The sequence below is a fragment of the Gavia stellata genome, chromosome 19, assembly GCF_030936135.1.
Source record: "Gavia stellata isolate bGavSte3 chromosome 19, bGavSte3.hap2, whole genome shotgun sequence".
Lineage (NCBI taxonomy): Eukaryota > Metazoa > Chordata > Aves > Gaviiformes > Gaviidae > Gavia > Gavia stellata.
The window spans coordinates 2086509-2098216 of NC_082612.1; the positions used below are offsets into that span (position 1 = coordinate 2086509).

Genomic DNA, 11708 nt, shown 5'->3' on the forward strand with positions numbered 1-11708 from the left:
ACTTTCAAGGCTCCTTTCCGAAGAACAGAGAGAGTCACGTTAAACCTCATCAGGCTTGGACAGGCTCATGTGGTTAGAACTGACATGTCTACACAGCCAACCTCTTCTCCACAAGCTCTGGCCACTCAGACCGCCTGCACCGGGCTGCCATGTGTACCCCAGCTCTCAGAAAAGACCGGGACAGGTATTTCAGGCTGCCTGAAGGAAGGGCTTTGCTCAGGATGCCCCAACCGTTTAACTTTGGGGCATGGCTGACCTATAGTAAGACACAGGCAGGTAAAGGTGCGCCCTTCTCTGCCCATTTCCATAGCGTAGCTATCAGTGTCAAGCCGGATGGAACTGCAACACAGCATACCCTCCGGGCGGGGAAGCTTTACTTATTGATGTGGCTTCTGATGCATCCCAGGAGCGCATGGCTTTCATTCCTACCCCTAACGAGTTGCTAACCTTATGAAAACTTGCTCCGTAGCGATGTCTAGCACTTAGGAACCTGCACCCACCGCAGCGCCGAAGTCACACGAGAGGGGCAGGGGATGCAGTCCGCCACGTGCCTCGTCAGCAGAAGACGGCACGGCACACCTCTGCGGCCGAGAAGAAGGTGTCGGCGTACCGCCAAGCACGCAGCGAGACACGGCGCTAGCCAACGCGCCGCCGGGATTACAGCCAGGCTAGCGCAGCTTTTAGCGGCTGCTTTTCAGACCCGGGGGTGGCAGCAGAAGGGTGCTTCTCGTTTTGTGCGAGAATCAAAGGAAATAAATAACATAAAAAGCTGATCGCACAGAAGGACAAATAAATCACAGGGATGATCCATTTTAAAGGGGAGATACTAAAAGTAGCGCTAAGCAAGTCCCAAACTAAGCCCTGCTTAGTGTCAAATCAGCTCAAGAAATAAGAACAAAAGGCCACGCCGTCACGTGCCGGGTGCCCTTAACTCGACTTGATTTTAGAGGGGTTACAGGTGGCGAACACCTCCCGGACTGCTGCTAGCAGAGGAGCGGGCACAAGCCCTCCACCCCGACCAGCTCCCCCTTCCAGGACACGGCTGTCGCTCTGCACGCCCGGGCACCCACGGGATGGGACGCACAGCCTGCGCGACACCCCGCTTCAGAGAACTGTTGGCACCAGTGGAAGAGAAACGACTCTCCCAGTCCCTCCTAGGCAGTCAGCGTATTTCACCGGAAAAATTCGCAGGAGTGATCTGAAAGAGCATTAACTTCCACCCAGATTAAAACACAGGCCACAAAAACAAGAGGCAAACGGGAATATTTTCAACGATACATTAGGAAGATGCAAATTCTGAGTACGAGAAGAGACATGGAAATTCATAAGCCCTGTCAGTGAGCACGGCTGGTTCATGCATCAGAAACACGGAGCGTGACCGTTTCCCCTAGCACTGTCTAAGAGCTAAGTACTATCCCCATTGATGCATACGAACACAAAGACCGAAACTCAAAACAAACCAAAACCATAACCAATCCTCTAGACGGGCTGAGCGGGCATACTCCCAGGCTCACCACTCCGTCCCCACAGGGTTTTCCGAACATCCTGATATTCAGGTGACTGATTTTTCCCGGTGAGTAAAAACTTATCAATCAGGTAAACAGCAGAAGGATTCATTGAGCACTTTGTTTGTTGAATCTGGTTGAAATCTCAACAAGCTAACATGGCAGTTGGAGATAAGTCAGATAAAACAGCCCCATCAAGCAGCAGAACCACGGGAGAGATGTGTTCCCCTCCAAAGAGAGGGCAGCCCGCACAAGTGCAACGGACTCGGCTCTTTGCGTCACAGTAACGATTTTATTAGCGCAGAAGCATGCATGTATGTCTGACAGTGGTGATGCTTGGGCACGAAATTACCTCTCTGCAAGAGGTTCCCATGAAGGGAACCCACGGTCTTTTGAGGGACCGAGCGCAGGCTGCCACAGGACCAGCAATAGCAGGTGGATGCCTAGGGCTGGACAAGGGGTGACGGGTAAGAGCCTGGCTGGGAGAAGCAGAAGAAATCACATCCGTATGGAAAAGACTGGAAAAAAGTAGCGCAAGTCTGTAACCAGGTAGCTGAAAAAACCTGAGATCAGGAAGGCCCTCAGGCGTAAGAGCCTTTAAAACAATAGTAGCATGCAATAAACTAATTCTTCCACGGTATGTGGCGGTTGGCCAAAGAAAAGAGTCAGTGTGAACCCATCAGGTGACGGGACCAAATACTTGTAGAAGGACAACGATAAGGTTGAGTGGGGGGATCACAATCTAATAAGAGCCATCAGGAGAACAGCCTGCAATGAGAGAGATGCAGTAAAGGGCAAAAAAGAGAAAACAGAGAGACAAAACCCAAGCTACTGTGCAACTCGCAGATGAAATAGGAAGGGTCAAGACTAGAAAGAAGAGGGCTCTCTTCAATTCTGCCAGCTCTGACAAAAGAACCCCCAATTCACGGCTAAGATGAAAGTATTCAAGAGAAGAAGAAAGTATTCAAGAGAGGGCCCAGCATCAGCAATGAAGATGCAGTTATTTAAACAAGCAGGGAACTTGTCCAAAGATCATTTTACGTATTTGTGTTGCTGCACTTCACATCTTAATAGGCAGTCCTTTACTAAAATCACTACAAGGGGCAGGACACTGAGATGTGCAGGGAAAGACAGTATGTAAATCAGAGATTTTTTTTTTTCTTCTTTTACATCAGGCTTCTAGAACGTCAATATCTTCAAAAGGTCAGTTTAATCTTTACGTAAAGTGACCTCTGCAGTCTTTAAAAGGTTCCCATGTAACAACACTATAGGTAGCCAGAAGGAAAGTCTTCCTAGCCATCTAAAGCTCGCACTTCTCCATTTCAAAGGTACGCTTGCTCGCTACCCATCAATGACCCAGACTTGAACTGCCAGATTCCTAACAAGATTCAGAGGCCGCTCCAGCGAAGCATGTTTAAAAGGTGAATTAGCACTGTGCCCTGAAGAATGGGATGGCTCTAAAAGACGGAGCTCACCAAGTCAAGTCAAGAATATCTAAAGAGGAAAAGAAAATGAAAAAATGAAATGAGGTCTTCATTTGACTTCTTGAAGATCCTACAAACCCTGTCTGTTTAGAAGGAGCAGACCAAGTCAGTCACCAAAAACTACGCTAGGAATTGCCAGGAAAGGATCAGAATACAAAGTGCCGGACACGTTGATGACAGCTATAAGGTACTGCTCCATGACAGGAAATATAAGGAAGTTGGCAATGAATTAATGGGTGGACATTGTTTAGACAGAACAATAAACATGTGTTTGGGGTATTCTCACTGAGCTTTATATAAGCCATTGCGAGACTCTTACCCACAACCCCCATAAGCTGCTTTTCTTTCTCTCTTCTTTGGAGCCGTGAGAGGTTACAGAAGCCACCGAACCAGTCCTGCTGTGATCTGATCTAATCTGGCCAGTACTGCTTGGATTCCACGGAAAGGAAAGGAAGACTTGAAAAAGGCACAGCTCTGGGGAACAGGGCAGAGGAGGGAAGCCGTGCTGGACCATTTGATTGAAGTTTTAGGCCAAGCTTTTCGGAAGCATGGTACCTTTGAATTTTCTGACATCTGCCTCAAGCACTGACCACAGTTCCTTTAAAATTATGTCCCCTTCTGAAATGCCCCAAATGACCCCCCAAGATAGCCCATCTTGGCTGAAAATCTTGGCTTCGTTTTCCGTATTTCCATCTCATTAATTACTAAGGCTGACCAAACGAATACCAAGCTGTAGTTGGCACTATTGAGTTCATAGGTGCACGTAGGCTTTAGACCACCCTCCAATATAAGTAACAGCCGTGGTATACTGACTAAGGCATCCACACGCTGCCCCCATTTCAGATAAAGAACCTCAAACTGCTTTCTGGGTACCAGAGGTTGGCTGCTGCTTCACCAATTGCGCACAAGCAACAGAAAAGCACGCCGCTGAAATTTGCATTCCGAGCTCTGAAGCAAACACCGTGGTCTTTTGAGAGTCTGAACTCCTAATCGCTGCCAATGACTGCATGGAGTAGCACATTGTCCAAAGCCTGAAGAAGAGACAGCAAAGGCTGGGCACAGGTTAGCAACAAAAACAAGATACATAACTGCAACGGGCCAGGCACAGATCTACCTAAACCACCCTCCTGGTTTTCGGGTGTGCCAAGTGCCAGGCAGCTCACGGGAAGTGCTCGTAACCGCCCGACTCTGCAGTACTGCATCAGTAGGAAAACAGCCCTGCTGCAAGCGAACCTTGATTCCAAGGCTGCAGTTATAATTAAACATATAGAGGCCGCGGTGTGTTTTATGGGAGGCAGACTCCGGCCAAAGCCGGGGTTGCTAGAAGGCCGAGCTGCTGCCAGCAGAGCCCCGTGAAGGAATGCAAACAACATGATGCTCACCGGCGGGAGCCCCGTTCACACAAAGGCCTCCTGACGCCTCTCCAGCAGCACAACGCTTCCTTCAAGGAAGCGCCCGAGTTTCCTATGTCTTTTCTCAGCCTCTTTTTACTGCTAAGGAAGTTCTCCCAGCGTTGTGCAACCAGACTAGGAGTATCACCCAAAGGAAAAGAAGGGACAGACCTTCACGAAGGCTAAGGCGATGACCGAACGACCGTACAGACTGCACTTATCCGAGCAAGCTATAGAAACAGCCCTAGCATCAGTTGCCAGATTAAGCCTGGTTCCCCTAGTTCGGGGCACACAGATGAGAGAGGGAAGGATAGTCCTGTGTTCCCTAGCTAAACGAAGGCTGTGACTGTTTGACACGGCCAAGCTTGAAAGAACCCAACCCTGACATGGGGTCAGGTATCTTCCGCTTTCTGCCTCAGTATCTTTCCCTGTTTGCCAAGCGGGTTCCGTCGTTTACCTTCGCTACTGCTCTACGCCTTGATTTATGGCACGGAGTAAGTCTCTTAAAAATCTGTCAATTCAGTGAACAGGCAAAAACCATGACAGAGTTTGCTAAATACAGCCCAACAGAGCAAACACTGGCATTACACATTTTACAACTGTGACTGGGCCTCCCCAATACGTTTTGTGTTACCTTTTCATCTTAAAAGTCCCAGGAAAATTCAAGAAGGGTACTCAGCACATCTGGGGCTCACATCTGAAGGCTTAGCAAAGGCTGTATTCGTTCTTCAAGCTCCATCCTGAACTGTCATATCCAATATTATTGCACCTTAAAAAAGAGCTGTTGGGCAGAGGAAGGTATATACAATGGGTGGGAGAAGACAGTCAAACAAGCCTAGACTTGAATCCTAACTGGAATAACCAAACCATCATGTAAGCAGCAGGTACACAACACCACCACCAGCCTGCATGCACGCTGATGCTGGGCAGCACCTACAGAAACCAAAGCACAAAAGAAGAGAGGGCTTAAGAAGTGACCTTTGTAGAGTTGCTATCACGAGCGCACTGAGACAACGGAGGCCCGTGCCCCTGGACAGAACTACCGTGCACTGTCCAAGCACCTGCTCTCTCTTGGCAGGGACCAGCAGCTTCAGGATGGCCCCAGTAACTGAAAACATCCACTCAGATTAGTTGCTCCCATCAAAGGCTGTAGGGTGGCACGTGAGGGCCACCCTTCTAATTAGCGTGGCCCTCAACAAAACTAGTTTCACCACCAGGTCAGAGAGCTGATGATTGTTTCTAAACCGATCAGAGATGGAAAAAAGCCAGTCACTGTCAGAATGGTATGCAAACACCTTCCCTCACTGCCACGTACCTTACACTCATAGCACGTGTCAGTGCAAAACCTATCATCGGTTGAAAGAAAACACAACCTTTCCTTCGCAACGGGCAAACCACATCATATATTGACTCAGCTGTTCCTACAACATTTTCTTGATTTCTCCTGCATGCACAGCCACCTTATCACTACCTTATGTAAAGCCAGTTTATCATCATCTGAACTTGGATTGCAGTTTTTCTCACAGAGCTTGGAGTAGGCAGGCATCAACACCTTCTCACACAACCCCAACAACTTTAAAGCTGATGCCGAGTCCTGACAACAGATGAAAGACATCTGCAATGACCAGAACGATATCCCATGCAATGACGGGGAACACAAACACCGGCTGAAAGTTGCCTGTAGTAAGCATACTCGTAGATTTACTAGCATCAAGCTAACAAATGACTGAAAAGTGGTATTATCTTAGCGACAAAAATCTCTGAACAAACCACTTCAAGAGTGATTCATATTTCACAGACCTCACAGCATTTGTACTATTGACTTAATACACACACACAAAGACCGCTCCCAACTTTTCCATAGGGATTTACCATAGGAGGATACCTGACCCCATGTCAGGGTTGGGTTCTTTCAAGCTTGGCCACGTCAAACAGTCACAGCCTTCATTTATGACAAACCAGTTAACGACACATTTCGGTATCCTGCCAAGTGTCATGGAGAATTGAAGCTGGACAGAAGCTCATCTGAAATCTTTCATCCAGATACTTCAAAGCTGAGAAGATCCAATCCACCCGTCCTGTTTTCACTAGCTGCGTGGGGCAGCGTTCAGGTCCCCACCTGTGCCTGCCGTTCCCAAGTTGTCCCAGCTGCCGTACAGAAAGAGAGCAAAAAGGCAGTGCCCGAGTCCTCATTGTTTTGCTTTTGCACGAGCAAAGCCTGACTCAATTTTGCCAAAGCACAATACAGCCTCCTCTATCTCTGCATACACATTAAAGGCACCGAAGAATATTAATGAAGTACATTCTGTGCGGAGATTTTATCTGATTAATTTTTTCATCATATTTATTTCAGAAGCAATTAAAAACTTCAACTGATATGAAATAGGTCTTCTGGTTATTTCTGAAAATGGAGAAGGTCTGCCTGCAGTCAGTGATCAAAAACTGAGGGTGGGGATGAGAGAAGAAAAAGAAAACAAAGCAAATGGGTAAATACAGCTCATTTCTCCTACCTTCTGCCTGCTGTTAATAAAGGTAAAGATTTTCACGGTTATCTTCACCCTTTCAACCTCTCTCCTCATTGATCCAACCATCAAGTAATAATCTTAGGCTTATGGCATCGCACAGCTTTCTGCCAGCCAAGTGCAATGACACAACAGAGTCGAGAATAGAAAGCAAGGAGGAGGAAAGCGTGGGGAGCAGTCAGCTAAAACGGAAAAAGTAGCTACGGAAAGTTGTTACAAAACCCCTGGTTTAGGCTCTCTATATAGTAAATCCCATAACGATAGCAGGATCCATGAAAAAGTCTCCACTGTAACAGCATTTCTTCCTGAATTCACTCCTACGACAGGGGTATCTGAGAGATACTCTCAGATACTCTTTACTTTGCAAAGCACTTGAAACGCAGGACTAAAGACCCGACACGAGTGCTGGTCCTCTTCTCCTAAGACACGCAGCTGGGTGCTCCTTGGGCCTTCCAGCAACAGAGTCGTCAGACTGGAAACCAAGCATCCTCCGCCCCGCCGCGAAGTCAGGGCGGCAGCAAGCCCGGGGGAAGTTACGCTGAAAGAGCCAAGAATACCTTATCTCAAAGGATAAGGTGGAGCTTTACTTTTCCCCTCTTGCAAAATTGGTTATTAAGTAATCTGTTTATGTCACACATACCAGCACTCCTAACAGTGGCATTGCAGCAATATGTCATTACCTTCAAGGAAAGGAACGTGCAGTGCTCTAAATGAATGGGAATGGTTTTCTCGCACAGGAGGTTCAGCTTAGGGCAGTGCCTCTTCCTGATTTCCCCCAAGAAAGCCTACATTTTCGCACTTGCTTTCCTTCCACACTCTGACCCAGACCCAGGCAGATCCCTTGTCTTGACGAGTCGCATTTCTGGGCGCTTAAGTGCAAGGTCAGCGATGGGCAGCGAAGCGGCTCTTCCTAACTGACACATACTGAATTCATCAATCGAGCCCTCCCGCTGATAATGGCAGTAGGGGCTGAGCTGGAATGGGATAATTTTCGAACGTCAACAGCTGATATCGCTAATAAAACAGCAACACATTCCAGTGTAGGAGCAGACTGAGGTGCCATCTTAGAAAAGCATTAAAACTATCTCTGGAGCCAGGCCAAAGGGACATACTTTTGTCAAGTATGTATGGTTTCTATTAACATGACATGTACTCAGCAAGGGCATGACCGACAACTGCCCCAAGCTGAAAATGTCTCAACATCCAGAAATGCCCATTTTTCCCCCGTCCTTAAAAAGCCAAGTCCTTCCCTCTCCCCCACACCGCTACATAATCAAATTAGTGACTGACATGGTAATTCAGAGTCGCTATTTCCATCTCATAGACATAACGCGAGGTCAGCAGCTACCAACAAAATGACACCACGCTGCTTCTCTCTTCTTGCAAAAAAAGTGCAGAAGAGGGATGCTCAAAACGACAACTTTAAAATTCTGTCTTCACCTGTTTGAAATCAAACCGATTCACAAGCAACAAAAGCAGCCTGCTTTCTAAGCGTGTTAGAATGATTTGTGGTAGGGTTTTCCCGTCCTCTCCTGCACACTCCTGCAGCTGGGGAATCCCCAAGTCCCACCGCCCTAACACGACACGGTCAGCTCTCTTCTGATAAAGGTTACAATTCCCCTTTCCCCAGCAGAGGGAAAAGAAAACAGTCTCTACTCTCTGCTCAGTTTTTTTTTCCCCCTACAAGTTCAGTAAAATTAAGAGTAGCTTTCAAGAGCCCTCCTGAGAAATTTGATCAATATTGACTGCTAGGTGCAAAGAATTCTTGGGAGAAGTATGGAAAGAAGAGGCAAGAGAGGCTAACAACTGTATGATACATACGTTGTTTCCGCATGAAAGTAGGCTAAAAATAAAAACTATCACAAAAATAAAATACACCTGGAGGTAACAATTCCACTCGCTGTTACCTTCTTCTACAGAGGATGCAACTACTACAAGCCTTTTAGAAAAGCAAGTTCTAACCATACCATGGAAGTGGCTGAAGTAATGGAGAGCACTTCAGCGCTAACAACTTCAGGTCTCTAGACAAACGCTCTCCTCCTTGAAACCACTCCACATGCAGTGCAGAAGTCTAGCAGAGAGACTTAAAAGCATCTGCTCCAAGTGCCAGCCGAAGGTCTTCAACCTGACGTTTTAGCCCTTCCGCTGGATCTTAAATTGAAAAGAGGGTGGATTTAGATTGGATATAGGGAAGAAATTCTTCACCGTGAGGGTGGGGAGGCACTGGAACACGTTGCCCAGAGAAGCAGTTGATGCGCTCTCCCTGGAAGTGTTCAAGTTCAGGTTGGACGGGGCTTTGGGCAACCTGATCCAGCGGAAGATGTCCCTGCCCACGGCGGGCGGGTTGGACCAGACGGGCTTTAAAAGGTCCCTTCAAAACCAAACCAGTGAGTCTACAATTCATTCTGTGCACGCAGACTATGGCCATACATGGGGTGCATGTGTGCATATTAGATACACACATACATAAAGTGTACTTAAATACAGGGCACATAGCTGTGTAGAGAGTTAGATGTAGCTGAGGACATGCATAGAATCATAGAATCATTGAGGTCGGAAATCTTCCCCTCTAAGGCAAATAAGATCTCTTCCAAGTGCCAAAGCCTTTAATGATTACTTACACCGCGGTAACACCCCACAGTTGCCAGGTACACTACGAATTCAAGGCTGTCCCGCTCCAGAAGAGTGGAGTGGCTGAGCAGCACCTCACCAACCGAATCATACACGCACCATACATGCACGGTGACACTGACAGATGCTACGGCGTCAGCACCAGCCCTGCCACAGACGGCAGCTCCTTCTGGGATTTAGCTAGGTCATTGGCAGAAGCCTGGCGAGAAACAAGGCACTGCCTTTAGCAGGAACAAGGGCATTAGCCGGTTACAGAGCTCCAAGTCTCTCTGGAGGCTCAGACAAGCAGCTACAGTTCTCGGAGGCCTGTCGTGTGCAATTGGAAATACTTGTTTCACCTCCTCTTCTCCTTACCCCAGCGAGATGAACTGAAACCTGTCTGTTAGCCCAACTCAATCAAATGAGGGTATCTACACTGAAACACGGAGATAAACACACCGCGTCTACAAATATTACTTCAGGCATTAACCACAACTTTATTCACAGCCCCTACAGACAGTTAAAAAGGACACTCCCGCACCGCTCTTCACAACCAACCATTTGTATTCTATTTCTGGAGCATCATGTATGGGCAATACGCACCACGACAGTATATGGCAACATTTAAGAGAGTAAAATGTAAGAAATGTTCTCCCTCTCTCCCTTCTCAAACGTTTCTGCTGTGCCAAAGTATCGATTATTCTACAAGTAAAAGGCTAATACAAACCCCCTGACCCTGCGGACACCAAATGGCCTAATTAAACCCAACATGACGATTTAGAGCTACTGGGGACAGATTACTTCATACAAGAGAGGAAGAAAACACAGGCTTTTCCATGGAAATGACCAGTTTGATTTGCTGGAAGTTTTCTAATCCATCTTTTTAGAGGTTATTTTCTTTCATACTGCTTGATCCTTTACCGGCCATTACCAGTGACAATGACACGGCCGTAACCCTACACCTTTCAACACATTTTAAACCGAAAAGCCACAGGCATTTGTTTGCAAATAAAGAAATTAGAATAGAATTATACGCCTAAGTCAACAGGGGAAGGATAGCACTGTGAGGTGAAACGCTGGCCTTCTTTCCCTTCTAGGCAGAGTACGTACCCGGTCGTTCTTTCCTCCTTCTCCCCCACTACTTCATCAAGCACACGGTCAACCGATCCTCATCAACAAGAACAAGAGAATTGGCTGCAAATAATTCATTGCTATCAGCTTAATAATTTTCCACAAACAACCTGACACGAAACTCCTTTGAATTCCTTTTACCTTTGGGATTTCACAATATTTTTAGTTAGAGAGAAAATGAAAGCACTTTCAAAGGAGTCTGCTCTTCCTCAAAAGTGAAGAAACTGTTTGCTCTGTTAAAAAGTTCCTCTTCAAGGGAAAAACCTTCTCTTTATGCCTCCTAAGCTAAAAGGCACCGCATTCTGCGACACCTGCCACCGCGTTCCAGCACTTCCAAGTGCAGTGGCGATACGCAAGCGTTGCCAAAACTGTATTTATAGAGGAAAGAAAAACAAGTAGCCCCGATATTTCACAGCCACTATGCAAGACACGGCAAACACAATTTTGTGGCAGGTGGAAACGTGTGCCAGCAGCATGTAACAACATTCACTCCTGAACTGAGAAAGAGGACTTCTTTAAAAAGTCCATTTCGCCCCCACCAAGTTCCCGGTGTTTCAGTCAATTTTAGGATTAATTACTCGGCAAAACAAAGGCGCCCTTTTTCTCTGCTCTCCGGCTGCACGGATCTTACATACAAAGACAAACTGTGAAGGTACCCTTTCTCCCCAGCAGTCCAAGGTCTCTTACCTTCCACTTCTTCTTCATCACATACATGTTTAAGGAAGGAAGCCCCTCTATCCAGTACCGCCTCGTCCTCCATCCTATAGTAATAGAAAAGAAAAAAGGAATGCTCAGACTTCTCCTGGAGCGAGCTACTTGAACCAGCCCAGGTCCTGGGCAGGTTAACTTGCAAGCTGTTGTTCATGTTCCTGCGGGCACTCCTGTTCTCCGTCCAGCGCCTGCTGTTCCTTCATAGAGCTCCTTCCAAGCGGCGTTTGGTTTAAGCTGGCCTCGCGTAGCTCCGATTCTAACCTCGAGAGGACATCAGCGGTGACAGGTGTGAGAGAGGTAATCCCGGCTAAAAGTCTTTGGGGTTTTCTCCTGCTTCTTGTTTCTTCCCCCCCC

The 11708-nt window shown here is 47.1% G+C and overlaps 1 protein-coding gene across 3 annotated transcripts in view; it reads right to left on the minus strand.

Annotated features, from left to right (window-relative positions):
* The window catches only part of SLC4A4 (solute carrier family 4 member 4), a 163053-nt gene extending 151650 nt beyond the window's left edge, over positions 1 to 11403 (minus strand). For all 3 annotated transcript variants that reach the window (XM_059826954.1, XM_059826955.1, XM_059826956.1), the window contains exon 1: positions 11331 to 11403. In XM_059826954.1, the coding sequence (XP_059682937.1) occupies positions 11331 to 11403 (73 nt within the window). The remainder of the gene's footprint in view (positions 1 to 11330) is intronic.
* Positions 11404 to 11708: the final 305 nt, after the last annotated feature.